Consider the following 24,058-nt stretch of genomic DNA (forward strand, 5'->3'; position numbering starts at 1 on the left):
AAAGAAGCAGCAAGAGTATAGAGAAGCTACAGCGCGGGTATATGGCGCTTCCGGGTTTTTTGCGCCTATTCGTGCCTGGAACCAACACAAGAGAGGGGAGGGGTGGAGACCTGCGGGCCAATCAGCAGTCCTGTTATCTTCGCGTGAGGAGGGCGGGACAGCCAATCAGGGCGGCGGCGGCGGCTGCTTCTTCCCCCGCCCCTCCCCGCTCCCTCTCCGCAGCCGCTGAGGTACGGATGGGGGCGGGCGCGTCGGTTGGCGGTTGGAGCCCCTCAGGCGCGTCGCCCGCGCGCCATGCTGATCACGCTCTGCTACTTGTACTTCTGGGCGCGCTGGGGGGCCTCTTCGGCGGGGCTCATCCGCCGCACGGTGCGCAGGCTGTACCGGACCCGCTGCTCCTTCACCTTCTCTACCTCCTCCTCCAGCCCCAGCTGCCCTCGCCAAACTCCGCAGCACCGGCAAGCTGCCCACCATCCGCTTCGCAAGCAGGGGCCCCGGCGCCCCCCGGAGGAGGAGAGAGTCTGCCTGAGGGTGGGGGACAAGGTGTTCTTCACTGACGAAACCCAGGTGTGAGGCGGGAAGGGAGGAGGAGGCGCGGCCCGTGGCGCGCCCCTTTGCCAGGTGTACATAAAATGGATGGGCAGCGGGTGCTCCTCCAGTTGGAGGACACCCCAACCCCCCTCAGCCCCGACCAGTTTGGCCAGTAGTCGGGGATGATGGGAACGGGGGTCCAGTCAGGTACGGAGGACCACAGGCTTCCCACCCCTGATGTATAGGATGGGGGTAGGGAGATTATATATCTCAACACAAGTGTAGGATATTTGGACGGGGGAGGGAGTTATTATTATCATGTTTATGTCCCACCTTTTTTTCCAAGACTGGCTCAAGGTGGCTTACAGTTGAAATAGAAACCGCTTTAAAAAAAAAAGTACAGTATATTGTAATACTCTGGGGTTTCTGGCCCTTTGACAGCTGGAGGGTAGGCAGAAATTAGCAAGTGCAGCTTTCCTTAGATTGGGGAGGGTGCAACAATATGGTGGCAGAGTAGTTTTGTTCAGATGTGTTATAGCCTGCCTTTCGCTTGAAAGGCCCCCAAACTTGCAAACAAGAACATTGCAGTTTAAAAGCCACTCCTTATAAAGCAGCTGTTTCTAAAGAGAAAAAGCAGGTACCGGTAACTAAGATTAGATATAGCAGCAGTAAGTTAATTGAAGATTACAGGTGATAATAGGTCAAAGCTCTGGAAAGCCTATTTCCACCCGGTGCCTGAATAGTAAGAATAATCAAAACCACGTTTGAGAAAGGAAAAGCATGCTTTAAAAATTTCTAACCTGTAAAAAGTACAGGGATGCTTTGTATGTTAAGTAGTGTTATTTATTTACATACCCCCCCACAGCCACATTTAATGGAGATGTGATTACTCCCAATTGTTTGGTGTATGTACCAGTGAAATGCATGCAGTGGCAAAATCATGCTTGTTTGTGCATGTGTGTGTTAATTATGTGTTAATACAGGCTGCTTTGTGTATATAATTTAGAAAGTGTAATGTGTGACATGACCCTAAATATTTTGGTAGGATGAAAGATGTAAACTCTAGGACAATGTTAACTACAACACTGAGGGAAGAATTCAGCATTGCAGTGTTTCAAATATTTCTGTGTAAGCATTTCTGCTTGCCTGACATAATTATTTCCCCTCGTCTCCCCTTGCCTGTTGCTCCAGGTGTTCTCCTGAGCCCACAAGCTAGTTGGTGAGGGAAGCCCTGTTGTGCTAGTGGAAGACCTGAATATAGCTAAAAACATGTACAAATAAAAATATGCATTACAAATTATTAAAACACAGATACATATATTCTGAAGCTTAAACCTTCTGTTATCAGATTGCAAAAGTTTGGGTAAGTAAAATTGCATTCAACTGACATCTGAAAGCTGCAGGTAGAGCTCCATCCATATTAAGGATTGAGTGGCTCTTATTGGAAGATGAGCTTCTGTAGATGTTTGGTTCCTTAAATCATTTAGCACTGATTCATTGAATCAATGTCCATAGTGCACAAGTGGTCAGTGCAAAACTTCAGTTTTACATGAGATCCCATATTCCTGTCCAAGTTAGTAACCTGGCAGCCTCATTCTGCACAAGCTGCAGCTTTTGGACTGTTTTTAAGGACAGTCCCATGTGATGGTATTATGCTTCATCAACAAAGTTTGCTCTGCATTGTTATGCTGGCATGATATAATAGCAACAGTGGTTTTTCATCTGGAGCAGAAGTCATTGTGCCTCATTTTGGAACAGTGGCTGATAGGATTGCACGTTTAACTGTACATTGTGAAATTAAGCAAAACATCCCTTGCGGTCAGCACTCATGTCCTTTAAAAATGTGAAATATTTTAAAAACAAACATATAATAAGATGAAATCTGTTAGCCTGATGTTTGGATACAACAATTCATTTATTGCATATGATCGATCTGAGAGCTAAAATCAAACAAGCAGAAATTTAGTGTATGTAAAAGCGGGTGTAAAATTGAAGAGTTAGGTAAAACATTTAGGTTGCTATCTTAAGTATATTTAGATAGGCAAAAAGATGCATACAGTATACGTGAATTTCTACCACTGCAACTCAATTTGTGGACTATTTTGTTTGACGTATTTTTTGTAATCTTATTAATTCTTTGAAACATTATTTTAGTTTCGTAACATGTAAAGCAGCCCCTTGGTGGCTATTATGTCACACTCTGATCTTTAGACAGTCATAAAGTACAAGAGAGTGCAGTCCCAACACTCCTTATTGGAATTGCTAGTGTTAAGATATGACTAATTTCCACTCTCAGTTGCCAGTGGCATGCATATAGGGTTTTCATGATAGAGACTAACACTTTAACTAACAAAGAAGTAGATTACCTTCCTATACATGTTGGAGCTTAAGGTGTCGTAAGATGCCATCAAAGGTGTGGGATTCCAAAAATGTATATGGTATGGCACACCAAGTATAGGAGAGGATTCTCTTTAGCTGCTGGTTGGCAACAATGAGACCACGTTGCTGGACTAGATGGGCCTTGGTCTGACCAAGCAGGGCTCTTTTGTTTCAGTTGGATCCAGATAGAGCAAAGTGTAGTGAAGTTAGTCTTCACTGTTGTGTTTTCCTGAAATTACATATCAGAGCTCAATTTGGGGAGGAAGAGGTAAGCTTCCCAAAATGTTGTTAAGCATCTCTTTTTTCCCTCTCTTTTCCAGTCTGTTGATGATTTAAACAAATGGACGTTGCTTATTGTATCGCCTTTTCATTATTTGGATAAAATATTGGAAACAGAACGTATCACATTTCTAACTGAAAGTATTTCCATTCAAGCAGGCAGTTCTCAGGCTGTAAATTGCTCAACAGAAAAGGTCTGTATGTTCTGTAATGGTTTTGGTTTTCTTTTATTTTTTCATAAGATTTTATTAAAGCTTTTTTATAATACAATAAGATAAAAGAACCTAATCTAGATAAAAACACAAATAGAGAAATAAAGAGAAAATAAAACTCAGTCTTCTCTCTTTGGTTCTGATTGCCTCATAGAGAACTTGCACCTTTGCTAAGCTGAAATCCTTCCAAAGCATCCTGCTTTGCCACAGGATTCAGAATTTGTCAGAAACCAGTGCAAGCTCCTAAATTTCTGTATTCCTAGGCAAAATGCACAACTGTGGATATGAATGCTATATAATTTTTAAAAAAATAATCTGGGAAATATGTCATGATTTTTTCTTCAGATTGTGAAGTGGTCAGACTATTGTTCACCTTTGGCCTTCAGACCTGGCGAACCTTACATATTATTTGCTGAAACAAGCATAGATAACTTCAGTAGCCTTGGGATAGCATTCATGGAAAATAGACTCCAAATGGATAATGGAATGAAGCCTCAAAAAATTGTGTGTAAGTATCTTTATAATTAATGTGTTCCATTGCAGTGGCCCACAAAGCGACTTGGACCAACATAACTTAATTGATATTCTGTGCAAGAAAACGGGTAGGGTCCATCCTTCTGTCTGTTAATTGTAGTTCCATTATTTATATCATTTACTAGGTGCATATTTTGTGAATTTAAGGCCCAGTCTTAATATTGCTAGGTCAAGATTATGTGCTGTCAACTTCAACACAACATACTTATGACAAACAACCCATTTCTACACTTTTCACTGAATTCAGTGCTTGGGGTTGGGACTTTTTATACATCCAATACATTACATATTGAAACAATAATCAATAATGACTGGCCACTGTGTAGATGGGTGTCATAAATGGCAGAGATAATAGGACTCATTGATACATCCGGAGAGAAGTAGAGGGCTAGATGTCATAGACAATCATACACCACACCATAAAATGCTTTCCTCAACTTTGATGACATCAACTCCCACTCTCAGAAACTAGAAGTAATTTACTCTTAAGGAACAGGGCAGTTATGTATGAACAGTAGTGCTCACTATAAGGGGGGGAACCTGTAACTCTGCATTGGTATAGCCAGTGGTTGGGGATGATGGAAGTTGTAGTTTGACAGTATCTGGAGAGCCACAAGTTCTAATGGTGTTCTTGTTCTAATGGTGCAGTTTTATATTTTGAACTTGACTTGTTGCCCAAAATGTTGGGCCATCATTGAGTTAATTTATTATTATTAGCATTAGCATTATGAATCGTGTGTTAAAACATGGAACTTTACTTGAGCACCTTTCCTATGAAATAGTTATTTGGTGTTCACAGCATTCTTATAAACATTTAATTTTTAATCTCTCAATTCAGTTATTTTGTTGATTGGGTAAGCTAATGACTGACAAGCATAAATCTAATTTTTATCCTGGAGTTTCTCTGAAGTGTAAAAAAAGTTATAAATACTTAACCATTGCAAAGTATCCTCCAGATACTGGAGAATTTAGAAGTTCAGGTCCTCCTGGTGATGTCTATAATTGTACGTTATTTAATAATGTGAAATCTAGTAACTGCTTTGGAATGCAAACTTTTCCTTTAAAAATGTTGTTTTTTTAAAGCATGCTTGGTTGGAGATGCAGTGAAACTAGTGTTTTCAATGCACCAGTAGTTGTGCAAGCTCTTCTACATTAATAGTAAGTGAACACAATGGACACAGATAGCAAATGGGAAAGTGCATTGGTATTTTGAGATGGGAAGGGATGACATTGTCATCCAGACTGCCATGCTGATGAGAACTGTATCCATAATTTGTGCATCTGCATCCAGTCAGCACCACTTTTTTCTTGTACTTTGTAAGCAAATTTCTTAATTCAGAACCTACACAGATGAATATGAGAATATAACCACTGTCCATACACAGTTGTGTGCTGAGCTGACCTGGTTGCTTATTCCTTCTGAAGGTCAGGCCACTGAAGTGTTCTTAGTTGGATATCCAAATATGAGACTCCAGAATTAACACATGCCAATCTTGACCTTTGCCACATGTTTTGGTTCACTTAATTGCTTAGCCATACTTGTCCTCAGTCTAACTGTTAGGCATTTTTCTTTTGTGTATGCCTACAATAGCTTATTGGCATAGGATTTAAGTAAGACAGGCACTTTTTGTTAGGGCAAATGATGACTTTAGTCACCAACAGCTTAATCTGAAGATGTGCTTTGTAAGCACATAATTTTTTACCAACAGCTGCTCCATTGCATCGTCATGATAACATATATTGCATTGCAAACATGCTGGTAGTAAAATGGAGACTTGTCATCCCAATTATTTAAGATTAGAACACCAGTTTTAGCTTATATTAAAGGCAGCATTATTCAACATTGCCATTATTATGCATTCTGTTTAATAACTTACTTTAAATATGTCAGCTGTTCACTTACAGAAATCAGCACTGGAAGAGTTAGAACAACTGGCTCCAAATACCCAAAAAGAGGGAAATACTAATAAGATGCCACTTGGTGAACTGATTCAAGGGTCTACTTTTGAGACTGATGCTAAACCAGAAGAGGAAGCTCTTGATTGTGCAGCAGGTGGCGATCAAGAAATGCAGAGATCAGCATGTAAATTGCAGAAAGTAAATGAACATCCTGAACAACTTGAGCAAATATCTGAAAAGGAAACGGGAACTGGTGAACATCACCACCTTCATCTTTCCAGCTGTCATGAGTGCTTGGAACTGGAGAATAGCACAATTGAGTCAGTTAAGTTTGCCTCTGCAGAAAACATTCCAGATCTTCCTGATGATTATAGTGGCAATTCCGAAGATGTTAGTGATAATCTGGCAAGAAACCTTAAAAGGGTAAACCTTACTGGGAAGCCTCCTAATATTTTAATTTACGTTGGTTCTGATCCTGGAAAAGTGAAGTTTGAGGAAATAAAATCACTCATCATGGAATGTGTAGATGTTAATGCTTATACAGTCTACCAGTTGTTAGAGAATCAAGTTATGAGCGTTCCATGGCTTGACAATGCATTGCTGTTGATTGTTGCTGCATCACACCCCATTTCAGATGATGTGTCCAAACAATTTATTGCTTTTATGTCAAAAGGTGGGAAGATTTTGGGACTTGCTTCTTCTTTCACTTTTGGTGGAATACAGCTAAAAAGTAAAGATGAACTGATGGGCAAAATACAGGACTTCGTGTTTTCAACAGCAAAGAGCAAAGAGGTTAGACTAAATATTCTAGCTAGTGGGAAAGTTTTCGAGAGAGAAACTACAGAAGAATTAAGCCCCATGAAGCTACTAGGTTACTTGGAGAGTCCAGATAAAGATATGGTGATTGTCCATCTACCCTATGGAAATGGTGGTGGAGAAGCCATTCTTTGTCAGGTATGGTAGACATAAGTTTTGTTTGCAAATGTTTTTCTCAATGTTTTCTTAAAGAATCCTGCTTTCAGGAAAATGACAGATTTTGTAGGCAGATAGATTTTCCAAGAACATGTCTGTAAGTCTGCACTATAGTATTTCCACTGCTCCTTCTCTAGTAATAAAATTCCATATTATAGCCTCTTCATAAAAGGCAGTATCACCCAGTTCCTACATTCAGATTAAGTGATCTAGCATTTAAATTAATTTAAATTCTAGGCTGTTGGAAAAAATATTTTTGGGGCTATTTTTAAACAAGATCAACAGTGATCTTAGCAAGTAAATATTCATTGTCACTGTAGTACCATTTCTGCTTTCTGTATTGTATTAATGTGTAATTGCTATAAAAAAACAACCCAAGTAGCTAGTGATTGAAGATTGTCAGGGTGCATCAGTGTAGTTGATTATGCAGTTAATGTAGTAATCCTGGGTTTTTTAAAGTGACTTTTAATACATTTGAAGGGTAATATTTCTGCCTTGTATTCGCAGGCACATTTGGAAGTGAATGTCAAGGGTTTGTCTACTCAAACAAAGGATGACTTCAATTTGCTCAAAATGAGCAATGCCAAAAGATATGATGTTCTTACCGAAATCCTGACGCTACTTCATTTGAGCTGTGATTTAAGTGAAGTTCCCCAATTAACTCCTATTTACTTGCTCTCATCTGATAAGGTGAGCCTTATTTAATTGTATTCAATTTAAAGGCAGCATTCAAAATGCCCAGTTGCTCACTTTACTGTGGTTTCTTTCATACAATATTTTATTACTGGACAACAGTATGTCTTTGACTGCATTCATAACTGGGCATAATAAAAAACTTAAGTCTTGTGGAATAATTTTGCGAGCTATTGAAACCAGTGTTCCTTTTAACAGGCAGAAGTTAGTGAACAAAAATACATAAAAAATAAAAGAGAGAGAAGGCTTGCAAGTATATTACGACTGAATTTTTAGTGAACTGGAGGGCTTCTAAAGCAGATCTTAAGGTTTAGGGAAGAAACACATTTGGCATGAGAAACAGGTTGGAGTTCACCATATTCAAGATCAACTCAAGAGTCCACTTTATCAAATTCAACTTATATCTGAAGTGAATTCTATGTTGTGAACGCTTCATCCCATAATAAATTTGTTAGCCTTTAAAGTGCTACATGACTGCTTTTTGTTACAATAGACTAACACAGCTATACCTTTTTTGGAGTGGGGTCCTTGATGCCTTTTACTTCTCTGTGTTGTGGAAGCGTATATCCACAGTTTACAAGTTTTATTTTTCTGTTGACTGAGTTTCTTGCATTTTTATGGAATATGATTTTATATAATCTGAAATGCTTTTCCTGATTGCTAAGCTAAGATTGAACCATTACATCTACACATTTTGAAATGTCTGAATAACATGACAGTAATTTAGATGTGATTATGAAATTTTAGTCCATCATTCACTTGGTTTCAGTAAATCATGAATACAGTAGACAATAACATCAAATATATACTGATAATAGCATTAAAACAATGCTTTAATACGTTGAATATGTGCTTATATGTGTCCATACAGTAACCTATATATAACTTATTTCCTTAGGTTATTGTATATTTCCTGATGATCCTTCCTGTGATCAAATCATAAGTATCTAAAATGAGGGAATGGTACTATCAGACTGACAGTATGCCTTTGCAGTTAGCTTGGTGCAGTAGTAGAGGGAGTGTTCCTTAGGCCAAGTTCCTTAGGCCAACTTAATGAAATTAATTCGGATTCTGGTAAAACATGTTCCTTTGCATCTATCTCTTGGAAAGCTTTTTAAAATTATTTATATCCAGCCATACTGGTCAGCCTTTGGCATAAGTCTAATATGACAACATTTCTTCTTTTGCCACAAGATGGCACTTCTGAGCTGCTTTAGAGCTTAGGTTTGTCTTGTTGAAATAGTGAATTTAATAAAAGTGGTTATGTTTGCCTTAGTCAGACACTGGTTTTTAGGACTTAAACCTAAAGATTGGACCTAAAAACCAATCTTAAGCAACTCAGGGAATTCAGAAGATATGTTGCAGCAAATTGCACTGAAAATAATATTTACGTTTTAAAAATTCTTGATCCTGGGTTCACTTTTCATTGCATAATTTACACAGGAATAGACCTATAGCATAGGTATTCTAGGAGATTATAACCTGCGCAGTAATAAAACAATGTCCCCAAATTTCAACTATTATTATTATTTACAGTCCACAGTTGGGCAATATATAGGGACCAACGCAAGTGTCATGAATGCATAGCAAGCTTTCAACTTGTCCATAATTCTTCATCAAGCAAGATTCTACACAAAACAGGGGGTAAGGGGAACGAGGAAATATAAAGAATGAAAAATTAATTTGATGTTGTAACCGTGGAGTGGGTTTGTAGAGTCAGTTCTAATATGGAAATTATAGGCTGAATAATTTCCACTCAGTGCTACATAGATCATCTTACACAGTTAGGATTCTGGGATACAGAAGCAGTGGCTGCTCCAGATTTCTGAGAAATTAAAGTTGGACTTGTAACAGATTTGTCTAGATTCTTATAGAACACACAGGTTGTTGGGTAGACAGAAGTAAGGATAAACACTAGCAATTTCAGATGACGTGCTAAGTAAAAATAGTTGTTCTATATAAATGCCAATTGCAACCAAATTATACAGTAGCACCTAGTGGTTGAAGGGGATGGTAATCTCCACATGTCAAGGTCCATTGTCAGGTAGTAGAAATTCATCTTTGTCTTGTAGATCTCCCCCTGAATGGCTACGTTACTATTTTCCATCTTCTTTCTGCACACAAAAGTGCCTGGGGAGAAAATATCCCAAGAAATCAACTGATTTTTGTTTAGTGTGCTTCCCCCCTTTTTTTTTTGTCCAAAGTGCAATATGTTGAAGTAAAAATGTTCCATGGGTTTTTCAAAATGAAATTTTAACCTGGGCAGCAGACATCAGTGATGGTTTAGGGATTTTACTACCCCCAATATATGTTAGATTTCTGCTTGAAGAAGTAAACTGTCTCCAAAGCTGCTTGTGTAATTTTTTATGTTTCAGTTCATAAACACACACTGGTTGCTTCTATTTTGGATGTCTTCCATTAAAAAATGCTCCCTCCTGTCTTCTGCTACCTCTTTGCCCCTGAAGATGTTGTTTACTACAAACAGCACATTGAGGGGAAAATAGCAGTTAGGTCAATTTCAGGAGAAAAGTGGTGTGCGGCTGCATTCTGGATCATAGAATCATAGAATTGTAGAGTTGGAAGGGGCCACAAGGGTCATCTAGTCCAACCCCCTGCAATGCAGAAATATTTTGCCCAACATGGGTCTTGAAACCGCAGTCCTAAGATTAATGTTCCATTAACTGGACTATCACACATTCCAGATCAAGGCTCAGTGGCTGGTTTTTCTTCAAAATAAAAGCAGTTAGGTTAAACAAATGTGCTTAAGCCTATGACTACTGTTACATCTAATTTGGCCCTAATATAATAATGTCACGAACCTGCTATAATTTATTTTTAGTTGAATGGAAAACAAATGCTACATGTATAGCTGTGTCAGCAATATATGCTTGTGCTTGCAAGTATTAAAGGCTGAAGGAGGTGCAATCTATTAACCTCTTACTGTAAGAAGCCAGTAGAAATCATTACAATGAATAATTGATTTTCAAATAGCTTTGTTATTTTTTCAAGTACGTACATATCATTGTTTTTTCTGTCAAGGGTAGACCTGCAAAGCTCATTGTACTTCATATATTGTTCAACCTTTTTCTTATATTATCCCATTTTTATTTTACTGTAAATAAAATGCAACAGGATTTTTTTTAGTTTAGTTTAATGCATAAAAAGTTTGCACACCAAAAAGAGTAAAGTATGTTTTAAAGGGTTTTTTTTGGTAAATTATTGAAAATACATCAATTGGAAATGTCAGCCACATCATTTTGGCATGTTCAGTCCTCATTGGGATGCTTAATAATGTTCGTACTTCAGGAAATAATTAGGAATTCTTTAACCAGCACTTAAAGAATTGAGATATTTGTACAGTCATACCTCGGGTTGAAGTAGCTTCGGGATTAATATTTTGGGGTTCTGCTCTGCGGCGACCTGGAAGTAATGGAGCGTGTTACTTCTGGGTTTCGCCGCATGCGCACACGCTCAAAACGACGTAAGGCGCATGCGCAGAAGCAGCAAAACACAGTCGCGTCTTATGCTTACTTCAGGATGTGAACAGGGCTCTGGAACGGATCCCGTTCGTATCCAGAGGTACCACTGTATAATATACAAGTGGGAGCCTGAAACACAATGTTGCAGTATGGAAGGTTACTTTTTGTGGTTCCAGTCAATCCATTCCATTGCCTCATGGTCTAGTTTCCTTAGGTGCCCAATATTTTCATCTTCATTCTTTAAAAAAAATGTTCCCTCTTAAATTTGTTTTTTTCTAATCTTCTTCATGGACTATCACCTGCCTTTTTCCCCTTTTCATATTTTCCCCAGTCTCAGAAATAGTTTGCTACTACTGTTTTTGTCAAAGACCTACCAGAGTTGTAAGCCTTAGGTCTGATTTTAAATTTTACATGCCTTTCAAGTCCGGTGTCTCTCAACATAGCTGTCAACTTTTCCCCTTTCTTGTAAGGAATCCTATTCGGAATAAGGGAATTTCCCTTTAAAAAAGGGAAACGTTGACAGCTATGCTCACAACATTCTGATATCCCTGCTATCACTTTTTGTTCCTTGCATGTTCAGAAATATTACAACCTTCTCCCCCTACTTCAGATCTTCTAAGTTTGTTTGGAATGTGGTGAAGGGAAGAAGACTCAGGAAAGTCAAATTGCTTTGCTTGCATAATTTTTGATGAATCCTTTGTCAAATGACAACCTGAATTCTTCCTTTTTACCCACCCCTTTGGGTAAGGAGACTGAGCAGACCGCAGAATCAATATTGTCTCCTTCCTAGTTCCCCATATTCGTCTCCTTGGGTCTGTGCAAAACCCTCAGTGGTTGTTCATCCTCAGACTATCCTAATTATTCACGGGTAGTCCAAGTCTCTCCCCCCCATGCCCAGTTTTAGTCTCCTCTCTCCTTCTTTTAGGATATTTTACACATCCCCGTTTAAAATACATGTTTACTGTCTGTTCCTGAGCTCCACCTTGTCACAACTAACTCACTTTTGCTCTCACACATCCACTTTATTGATAAGGAGGCTGAGGCTTCTGAGTCATTTAACTGATTTATTTTATTTAAAATTAGGTGTCCCTCTTATGCAATCAGTCAAGGGTGCTCTGTAAACTTAACACAGTATGGTAATTTTGGAAATGGCTAACTGAAAAAATGCTCTTGTTAGCAAAAATCATAATACAGCTGAATAGCGGGAGATTCAGGACAGATTAAAAGTATTTCACACTATGCATTGTTAAACTGTGGAATTCCCTGTCACAAACTGTGGTGGTGGCCAGCTTGGTTTTAGGATTAAATACGTCATGATTATGGCTTTAAGTTACTCCCAAGATCAAAGGCAGCATGCCTCTGAATACCAGTTGCTGGGGAACAACAGAGGGAGAGGTCTATTGCCCTCACGTCTAGCTTGTGAGCTTCCCTTTGGCATCTGATGAGGAGGAAATATGCTGGACTAGCTAGGCCTTTGCTCTCATTTAGCTACTTTTCTTACGTTCTCAATAGTGTGTTGTTATAGTAGTAATAGCAACATTTTGCTCAAAGTGCTTTATTTACTTGATCTGTATTCTGATTCTGTAAAGCAGCTTAATATTAGTGATTTATGCAAGACTTCTAACAAATCTTTATGTCTGAAATATTCTATATCACCTGTTATCAGACATTACATTTTCTTCATTGAAAAGTCTGGCCCATGTTGGTTTCTATTGTTACATTTTTGGCAATCCTCTATGCACTGTTGTTCTGCCTCCTGAATTGTGCTTCACTATGTTTAAATTTTTAACTTGAGCTAATGGTGTTAGCTTTCTTTTATGGAAAAAAAGGAAAGGACTGATTATGATAACTCTTTTCTGTAGTAAAACCCATTCATTGTCTTCATTATGTATGTATTCCTGTAACAAAATCAGCATCAATGCATTCTTTGTGTATAATTTTTAGAAGGCTTTTTGTTTTGGTGAGAGAGTGCTGTTATTGAATTGTGTTTTGACCTACTTTTTCATTCATGTTACAAACTAAAGACTGGAAATGTGAAATGTAAGGGTGACAATTTGACCACATTCTGAGACTTGAATATGTTCACAAGTTGCAAAGCCCTTAATTCAGATTTGTCCCCAGCATTGTGGACCATATGTTCACAGCGCGTTCCATAGTTGTCGCTGGAAACATTCTGCATGTTCTCTGTCTCCATGAAAAGTTGTGGGAATCCACTAATGCAAAGTTCTCAGGTTTATTGACTACAAAGGTTGTGTGGGAAGGGCTATAACTTTGTCTTGAACAAATTTACCTCAAAATAAGCCCTCCTGAGTACAGTTTGACTTAAAGGTAAGTGTGCTCTGAATCTCACTTTAAGCCACATCATTCTATCCCCCACCCTGCACTTACTGACTTACAGTATTCTTATATTGCCATAATGTAGAGACTCAAAACAACATCTGAAGTCTGGCAACAGATTGCTTTTTTAATACATGATACCTGAACCATCTGCACTTAGAGTAATTAAAGAAAGTGACTGTTTTGGATTCAGTTTCAACTTTAGAAAATGTCACAGAAAATATCCTTTTGAGTCTCAGAGTTATAGGGGATTGGTGTGAAGCAGGTGGGTGGTTTTAAATATATAGACTCTGTGTCTTATAAAGTATACTCTGGAGAAACTTTTCAATTTGGCAGTAGTTTACTTAACTATGACATCAGCTGCAAAGATCTGGCAAAAAATGGAGCATTTCCAAACCTGCAAATGTTTTTTTTACCCCTTTAGTGCGGTTTCTAGCTAATGCACATAAGAGACCTGGATGTGTGTGGAAGGTGGCATCTTCCTCAGTGTTATGAAATACTGTCACATTAAGATTGTTAGTTCATTGTCATATAATCTGATAGTCAAATAAAACCTCTGGATCCTTCTAGCTAAGTACGAGAATGTTTGTATTTTGCTTTAGCAAAGAAAGCAGATGGCAAAATCTTACTATGGTTAACAATATTAGCAAAAATTAAAGTTGAACTTCAAGTGATAGGCAGAAACTTTTACTTTTGATGGTTTACCTATATTGCTGAATGTATGATGAATTGTTTGACTCAACATTTAAGAAAACAATGGCTACCAGTGCTAAGACACCACTGAAGTCTGAAATAAATGCCATCAATCTTTTGAAGGTGAGCATTAAAATGTTTTGTATATGTTTCTTCACAAGCTAAGGAAATTGTGGATGTGCAGATAAACTAACATAACATGTTGCTGCTAGGAAGGCATCAGGAATTAAAATGAGTAACACCTAAACAGCAGTTCTAAGATTAAGGCAACATTGAATTATTTGAAACAGTTTTCTAATTGTGCACAATTAGAAAACCAGAGGTACAAGTAGGTATATCTATTTTAATTGCCAGGTCTTACCATTATGAGCATTCTTGTGATTACTTTCTTTACTTTTCAGTGTCTTATCCCAGAATGGGTATGAAAAATACTAAGATATGTATAAAATACATCAATTAGTACATTCACCTAATCCAAGCAGGGAAAGATTCTGCTTAATGCTTCAGATTGCTTTGTGTCATAGGCTGGTTAGCACTTTACCTTTTTAGTCACTGAAGGTACAATGCAGTGCGGATCCAGAAAGACAGGGGCATCCAACTTACTTATTTCTAATATTTATATATTGCTTTTTATTACTAACATTTTGTGGGAGGGATTCAAGTGCATACTGGAAATTTAGGTATGTACAATTAAAAATAGGAAAGACACTTAAAAGTGTGGGTTGAACAAATGGTTAATGGGAGGATGTGTGAACACGCTGCAAGTAAATCAGGATGAATGCTCACTGTTTTATAACTGCCCAATAAACAAATCAGAACAAATACTCACTAAAGACCAGATGCAGTCTACTCACCATGTAAGCTTTGTGTAAGCAAATGCTGGGCAGATGCTGAATAAACAGGAGGAGACCAGAACAATTAGTAATCCTAATTAAAATAAAGTAATAAATCACAAGTAGACAAGCCTCAAGTTTTCCTTTAAAAGGAAAACAGTAGAAGAATAAGCAAGTTTCCAAAAGCACAACAGAGAAGCAAGATCAAACCTTTCTGTTTTTCCCTATCCAGCAGGTGCATCTGTCTTGCTTGCCCATCAACATCCCCAGATATCAGTGTAGGGACATAATGTTTTAGTAGCTTGTATACAGGTCCATGTCATGGTGCTGATTACAAGGTTTTTCATTCCAGAGGGATTCAAAATTCAACTATGATTGAAATAGTTTATAGAGCATGTAATTGTGCCTAGCATGTTGCAGTGGTGGCAGCAAAAAAGCCTACTGTGTTGCCACCATTGCATCCTCAACTTGCTATGGAACACTTCTTAGGGTGGTGAAAACTTTAGGCCCAGGAACATCAGTCCATCCCTACTCACAGACGTCTATTGTGACACATTTGCCATGTGCTTTAAGAGCAATAGCACTCATTTCTGCTCCAGCCTTGATGCCACAGTTGATATAGGTCTGGTGTAGGTTTCAGTCCCTTGTTGTGGGCAGGATTTAACCCCTGCTCATCAGCTGATAGTGCAGGTTGAATGCTGCTTTGGATGGCTTTGTGCTGCTATTCACTTCTGGGCATGCATTCAACCAATGCAGGAGTTAAACCCTGCCCTTGACCCATCAGCTAACATCATGAATGATGTCAGCTAATGGGTAGGTGAGTATGATTTGGAGGAAACGGCCTTGCAGGCCAACTTGAACTGCCTGGTGAGCCAAGGTTGACCTGTGAGCCCTGCTTTATAAGAAAACATAACTTCCTAAAAACTGCCTCATTTGTGACCTGAGGTTGCTTTTTGATTGTGGTTAGCATATCTGTTCAGGGTTACCAGCAGAAGAAAGATTAACTTTTAAAAGCAGCAAGAGGAAAGAGGAAAGTTAATGGATAAAGTGGATTGTTAGCACATAATTCAAACCTTAAGCATGTACTTCAGAGCTACTTTAAATGTTACATACATCAGCGGAAAATATATTGGATATTGAAATACTATTTTTATGCTTGTTTATGTTGTTGAAAAAGCATAGCAGCAAGTTTTATTGCTTAGCCATAGTCTTTTACAATTCTTGATGAAAACTTAGCAGATGCATTTTGCAAATAAACCATAAATAGCAAAAGGTTAATATAATCAGAAAAATTCCACTATAAAAAGTAAACAAAAATAAGACCATCAACAAATGAATAAGGTGTAGAATTAAAAAAAAACCAAAAATTTAAACACATATTAAATTTTGATACGTATTTTTAAATTTTCCTACTACTGTATTGAAAGAATCTGCTCTCACGTGTTTGCTGCTATTTTGTCAGAACCACGGTTGATCAAAAGTAAATCAATATATTGCACTATAAGTCTTAAAATGATTAACATCCTAGGAACTAAAGGAACCAAGATGAACTCTTTGTTTGACTCCCTGCATATAAATCAAACATTAAAAGTAGAATAAATAATCATGAATAGTTTTTTAAAAACTACTAAAATAGCTGAATTCAAAACAGTTTCAATTCACACTAACCTTGAACTGGAAACTTATTTGTACAAAAAGATGCGGAAATCTCCAGCAGGCCAGATTCTCAGACTGGGCAAAAAGAAAACCTCAGTCTTTATCCCTTTCCAAGCTGCTAAGCAAACTAAATAAACAGTCAGTCCTTGGCCTCTGTACTTAGCATTGAATTCAAATAATTGTTCTTCCCCTGCCACCTCCACCACAAGCAGCCATATAGCCTTCAGGATGTTCTGCAGCAGACTGCTTATCAAGGTTCTCATAAGGTTGAGGTGGGGTAGGGAGAACAGCTACTGCAGCAGCTCTCTCCTTCCTTGGAAGTTTTTAAACAGAAGTTGTATGACCATCTGTCATGAATGCTTTAGCTGACATTCCTGCATTGCAGGAGGTTGGACTAGATGACCCTTGGGGTCCCTTCCAACTCTTAAGATTTATGATTCTATACTCTCATACAAAAAGCCCTGAAAGGCTAAACAAGAACAATAGGTGACAGATTGCATTATGTGGTATGCACAACTGTCACATAATTAAGTGCAGATTGCTTGAACACCTGTCATTCTGCTTACACCCATAGATATGTATGTTTTGAGTAATCCACTTCATCTTAGAATTTCTTATAAAGAATATTGCTTAGACCAATCTACCTTTCATTGTTCATTATTCTGAGGAATTACACTGCTAATTCCTGATATAATGAAATAATGGAATTTATGCTTTAGCTGAAAACATAAGGTAATTTAATTTATGACTTAAGTGAAAAAGAAATGCTATATAAAAATTCCTGCTGTTCTTTAAAAGTTGTGGCTGATACCAAACATTAAAACAGTTCTGTTGCATCTTCTGCTTGGCGCATTATTGAAGTTTGTTTTAAGAAAATGCCATAAGATGCTTTGCAACCCAAATCCTATAATGGAAACGTTTTTAAAGTGCAAATTTAAAAATATATTGCTATGATGAAATGTTCCAAGACAACCTATAGACTATGATGTCATTAAAATTGCTGCAGTAAAGAATTCAGTATACATGGCTTTTGTCAATGACTGATAGCTTTTTCAGTACTGTGAAATGCTATTATATTTTGCTGGACTAGCTGTGGCAAACTTAATCCTATATGGTGGCAAGTCTGCAATTTTTATGACTGAAAGAGACATCACTAACAGACTAGCAAAATGTTTTAATCTTCTAAAAGGTCTAAAAACATTGGTTGCATTCTGTTTATTGTGACTACTTGATAAAAATAATTTATTTCTGAAATACTGAAAGGAAATCAGCAATTGCTTTCATATTAAACTACTGCTCATTCACATACAGGAGGTTTTTTTCCAGTAGACTTTTGGGCATTTCTGACGTGAACATGGTACTCTCTTTATGTGAGAGAGTGTTTTCTTATGCATGAACAGTATTAATTTTTTATATTGTATGTTTTCAGCTTAGGATGATGTTTAGCCTTTGACCTAACCACTTTCTTACAATAAACAGTTTGTTGATGAGAGCAGCTGCTAAGAAGATTGCTTCCAGACTGTTCTCACAGCACTGAGTGAGAGAAAAAGTAAAGCAGAGTGCACCTTACAAAGGGCAGGCATTGCAAAATTATATTCACTGTGCTTGCATTATATTATATCAACATCTCTATATTTATGCATTGAAATACTCGGTAGCAGAGTGTACAACAGCATAGTTGTGTGTCTTCAAAAATAAGCTACTGAAAAAATACTTATATTTGCAATGATTCTGGAGTAGAACTTGGATGCAGTGGTAGCTGGGAAGTTGGTAGAGATTTTCTTCTAAATTATGAAATTGTTCCATTTAGCACATGAGGGTGTAGTTGGAGAGATTCCTTGATGCTGGAGTTTGGGTCTTCTTGGTTTGGAAAAAATGTGAACAAGTGGGGACATGATAGAGGTACATAAAACCATGCATGTATGGAGAATGGCATACTTCCTCTCTCATACTGTACAGTGTAATTTGCTGCAACAGATTATGGTGATTGCTAGGGATGTACAAACTTCCCACCATTTTTTCTCACATAGATGCACATTCCAATGAGTTTATTTTACCCAAGTCTTTCTTCCGGTCTGTCTTGTGAAAATAAATTATTTTCAAATACATTGGAATACATATACCATGGAGTACAATAGACATGCCTCATCCATCAACATATTTGCAAATCAAAACCTTCCACATGTGTTTCCCTTCAAAGCTAATGAGTTTCCAGAGAGAGGTAGTCTTTTGGAGCTAAACAAGCAGTCTTGTGGCGTGTTAAAGATGAAAGTTAATGAAGTTGCTAATCGCCCATCACAAAACTATATGTAGCTGCAATTTTGACCATGTCTACTCAGTATGTCCAATTAAATTTAATGGGCCTTACTCCTAGGTAAGTGAGATTATGTTTGCAGCCTATCTCAGTAAGCTTGAGAGGATTGAAGCTCATGTCACTCACTTAACAACATAGAAGTGTTTTTTATTAGAACATTTGTTTCTTAACTGTGTATTTAATACAGCAAATGGTCATGCATTTGCATGTGCTAAAATAGTGTTGAAGCTAATTTATGTTTTAAATTGTTTATAGTAATTTTTTGTGTGTGCCAATGTATTCCTGCTATGTGAAGAAGAATAATGATTTTTTTCGGTTGAGATTTGACTGGGAGTAGGGCAAAAATATTTTAAGATTTGAAAATAATGATTAAGAGGGTGGATGGTAAAAAAGGAGCGGTCAAATCCAGATGGTTCTTCCCACATTGACAAAGAAGCTTGGACTTTAACTGAGGGCACAGATAAAGTATACAGCTAATAAAAGAGATCACTTCTTTCCATGTGAAAAGAATAATAATGAATAATGCAGGGGTCAACAGGCCAATGTCCACAGGTACCATGATGCCTGTGAAGGCTTCCAGCGGTGCACCAATCAAGCAGACCCAGACTATGAGCTGGGTACCATCTAAGAGATTTATATGAAATGTGAGTGAATACCTTGTATGTTTTTCCTGGTAATGCAGGATGCTCTGTGTTGTTATTAAATGGCAACAGCACCTGTTGGGTTTTTGTGTGTGTGTGTGTGTGTGTGTATGTGAGAGAAAGAGAGTGCGCCAAAGAGCACACCATATTCAGGAGTAGCAAACCGTAGCTGACTTCTCATGATAAACATATGGTTGTTGGTGGGGTTATGGTTGTCTGTCTAATTTTCTGTATTGCCATGCCTCTCTATAGCAGCCATTTTGTGACTGACACACTCAGCAATCTTTCAAAACTTGCTCACAATCCAAAAAAGTTGGCCACCCTTGGAAAAATGTACTCTGTTGCATTTTAAAATCCACAGGAGAACATGGATTAAGACTGCAATCTTAACTCCACTTACCTGGGAATTATTTCTGAGTGGTCATGGCCAGGATTGCAGCCTTAGAGCATATAGGCTGTTTCCCAGCAACAAGCAGCAACTTATACAAAGTCAACTAATAATAATAATAATAATAATAATAATAATAATAATAATAATAATAATAAATTTATTATTTATACCCCACCCACTCTGGGCAGCTTCCAACAAAATACAGTAATGCATCAAACATTAAAAGCTTCCCTAAACAGGGCTGCCTTCAGATGTCTTCTAAAAGTCTGGTAGTTGTTGTTCTCTTTGACATCTGGTGGGAGGGCGTTCCACAGGGCGGGTGCCACCACCGAGAAGGCTGGTTCCGTGTAACTGCCAGAAGGCCCTCGGTGCTGGACCTCTGTGTCAGGGTAGAATGATGGGGGTGGAGACGCTCCTTCAGATATACTACACTGAGGCCGTTTAGGGCTTTAAAGGTCAGCACTAACACTTTGAATTGTGCTCGGAAACCTACTGGGAGCCAATGTAGGTCTTTCAAGTCCAGTGTTATGTGGTCTCGGCAGCCGCTCCTAGTCACCAGTCTAGCTGCCATATTCTGGATTAGTTGTAGTTTCCGGGTTACCTTCAAAGGTAGCCCCACATAGTGTGCATTGCAGTAGTCCAAGCGGAAGATAACTAGAGCATGCACCACTCTGGCGAGGCAGTCTGCAGGCAGGTAGGGTCTCAGCCTGCGTACCAGATGGAGCTGGTAAACAGCTGCCCTGGACACAGATTTGACCTGTGCCTCCATGGACAGCTGCGAGTCCAAAATGACTCCCAGGCTGTGCACCTGGTCCTTCAGGGGCACAGTTACCCCATTCAGGACCATGGATTCCCCCACACCTGCCCTCCTCCTGTCCCCCCAAAACAGTACTTCTGTCTTGTCAGGATTCAACCTCAATCTGTTAGCCGCCGTCCATCCTTCAACCGCGTCCAGACACTCACACAAACTGTGAGGCACCTTTTGGACAACAGCAAATATACACAAATGAATATCTAAATAACATATATTGCAAAGCAATTTGAATGGCTATTCAATTTGCATATCTGTTTTTGCATGTTAAAGCATTTGTAGAGAATTAAGGTGGAAAGCTTTCATAGTAGGAGTCTGTTGTGATGGGGCTCAAGTGAGTAGGTGAAAGGAAATCTATTTTATGGTGCATTTTCAGTGGATTCCTCTGACATTCCTAGTTATTGTGTTAGTTTCATTGTAATATTTTTAGTGTTCTTTTAAATGTGTGTGCTTTTTGTGTTTTTCACTGTTTCTCCTGTTTTTATTGTACATCACTTTGAGATGATTGTTTAGAAGGCAGTTGATAAATTAATGATACTAATAATGATGGTTTAAAGAGTCATCTGAAACTATCAATGGTACTCAACATGATGAATGGGTACTGTCTAATGCCTGTGAACACCAGTTGCTGGGGAGCACATTGGAGTGATTGGTTTTGTGCTCATGTCCTGCTTATGGGTTTCCAACAGGCATCCGATTGGTAATTGTGAGAATAGAATGCTGGATGAAATGAGTTTTGGACTAATTCAGCATAGCTCTTTTTATATTCTTAGAAGGGTGTTCAGTTGGCCCTTATGCTCACTTCTGTTCTGCATTAATTTGTGACAGCCTGCAACAGTCATTTTAAACAGGGCATTGTGAGGCCAAAAGCGCATTGATTGTGAAGAGTTTGCTATATGTCATAGTCACAGTTTGATAGGTTCTGTCTGGCAAATTCTTAAAAGTTACATTTATTGCACTGTAGCTGTATTATCTGCACAATCTGAATTTCCAAATGAACAAGTACTGAGATTTGTCCTTATTTGCATTAATGCAAGCATGTCTGCCAACTTTATTTAAAACATAATTTTATGAAATGTTACCCAGATTAGGCCCCCACATTTGCTGTCTTCATCTGAGAAAAAAAAATCTTTATCAGCTTTGTATATGATGTTAAACTTGTATTTATGCAAACTTTAAATTACTATTTCTTATCATTATGTGCTAAAACAAAATAGTGTAAGTGAGACGCAACGCTCCCACTTTCAGAATTGCACTACTTAGCGGGGGGGAGGGGTCATCCTAGTATAGGAATTCAAACAACTTTTTGAAATTAATTTTTTGTGTGGTTCCTGGGATCATAGCAGATGTCACTTCTTTTTATCAGCAGACCACTTTCAAGTATTGACTGTGTTGGCGCTGGTGTTACCATTTCCTTTATTTTGGATCACACGAGGCTCCTATTGCTACTGTTTTAGATTGTAGTTTGTGTTGGTATAATGACATGGAAGATCTCCAAAGGACATTTGACAGTTTCACTTTTATATGTCTGGGGTAATATAGCAAGTAAAGTATGTGCGCCAGTTCGGTTTCTTCATGGTGTTCAATTAAGACCCAGAGTGTAGTACTTTAAAAAAAATAATCAAAGACATTATTGATAAATTTTTACCCTTTTCTAAATTTCAAATAAGGGTGATTCTTGAACCAAACTTTTTACAAGTGAAAATAAGCTAGAAAAATAACATTTTAGCTATATGAAGGTGTGATATCTATAAATTCAGTCATGTTAGAAACAGGTTATTCATAGTCTTCAATACACTGCTGCTACTCTGTGTATAAGTTTCAGTTGGCAGCAAATTTTAATAAATATATGGTCTTATAGAATTTAAGTTCAAGCTATATGTATATTAAGCTTTATAGATTTTTGACAGTATTTTTGTAAACTTACAAGTTACTATTTCAATGATCTTTTATCTATACTAGATGTCAGCTATTATGCACTGTGTAAAGAAATTGATTTCATATACCCATCGTCTACATGACCTTTTCCTAAATTTTGTAATATGTACTTCCTTATAATTTGTTTCTTTTTTTAAAAAGCTGTTTTTGATGTGTACATTACAAACATGTCAGAATCTGAATAGCTTCCATATTTTGGAGAGCTTTCTGTAGTTTTAACATGGCCAGATTTGGCACTTGATTAAGAGTTAGAGGGTGGGTGAGTACTTAATGCTTTCCTAACTTTCCATTCCTTTACTCCAGATTGTTTCACAATGGCTTTTCCCCCTACAAGGTTCCAGTTGCATGTGTGCAAGAGTTACATTATTTTTGTCCTAGATCTTAATTCTTTAGGTTTAGTAATTCTTTTAGTTCACTGCCAAAATGATCATGAAACTTCCACAAATTGAAACATTGAAGTTGACGCTCATGCATGAGACTTAAAATCTACACCTACTATAAAGCAACAGCTGAAAAAGCATTTGTATTTTGTTTTAAAATATATATTGGACTTTATTCCTAGAAACAAAAAAGCCTCAAAGTTCATTGAAGTGAGTTTATGTAAGTTTATGTAACTATGGTTTGCTCCATGGCAGGGAAGCAGGGGAAAGCATATGGTGTTAGATTTCAGTTTGTTCATGTTTTCTTTGGTGACACAAGAATGAGATAATTTTTACCTTTCCATTTCATGTGATAAATGCCATGTGATGTCAGCTAATATTTACTATGTTAACGAAACAGATACCTTTTCCCTTGCATTGTTGAATGCTTACGGTATTGTTGGTATACAATTGACAAGAAATATTTACATATGCAACCACCGAGATGAAATAGCACCTCCTGTCATGTCAAAAAGGAATATTGAAGTTGGCTCTGAAAGAGCTATCTAGCCATCTAGTAATATGCAAAAAGTGGGAGCTATTACATCACATCACCCTTCGGTATAACAAGTGGGGTATTGCATACAATTGTCCATGTTACTAACAGTAGGCTTAATGGTGCAAAGTGAGTGCCCATGGCTTGCTTCAGATGTAATACAGGCAACCTTCTATTTATAGGAGGGTTACATTCCAAAGCTCTACACGCGCCAGTGAAATCACATATATTTGAAACACCATTGGGAAAAGCCTGCAAATACCCCATTCCGCTCCTGCCCAACCCCTTTTTGTGACTTTTTTGGTCACTTCCAGGTTCAACACGCTGCACATGTGCACGGTCACACACATATTGAGCACGTGTAAATGGGGAGGTTGCCCATACATATACATGTTTTAAAAGGGGAAATATGGTTTAAATTTGTGAACATAAAATCATTGTATAACACTTAAGATTATAAACTAAAATTTGTTCTTTTGATAGGAGCTTAATAACTTACTTAAATTGAGCTGTCATTGATTCCACCAGTTTTAGGGTAGGTTGTTATTGAT

General features: G+C 37.9%; 1 protein-coding gene across 1 annotated transcript in view; it reads left to right on the forward strand.

Annotated features, from left to right (window-relative positions):
* Positions 1 to 236: 236 nt before the first annotated feature.
* The window catches only part of HLCS (holocarboxylase synthetase), an 85,079-nt gene continuing 61,257 nt past the window's right edge, over positions 237 to 24,058 (forward strand). The window contains exons 1-5 of the mRNA XM_081908723.1: positions 237 to 567; positions 3,231 to 3,383; positions 3,747 to 3,909; positions 5,827 to 6,788; positions 7,314 to 7,496. Of these exons, the coding sequence (XP_081764849.1) occupies positions 295 to 567; positions 3,231 to 3,383; positions 3,747 to 3,909; positions 5,827 to 6,788; positions 7,314 to 7,496 (1,734 nt within the window). The 5' untranslated portion in view covers positions 237 to 294. The remainder of the gene's footprint in view (positions 568 to 3,230; positions 3,384 to 3,746; positions 3,910 to 5,826; positions 6,789 to 7,313; positions 7,497 to 24,058) is intronic.

The sequence above is a fragment of the Podarcis melisellensis genome (assembly GCF_964234715.1).
Source record: "Podarcis melisellensis genome assembly, chromosome: 4".
Classification (NCBI taxonomy): Eukaryota; Metazoa; Chordata; class Lepidosauria; order Squamata; family Lacertidae; genus Podarcis; species Podarcis melisellensis.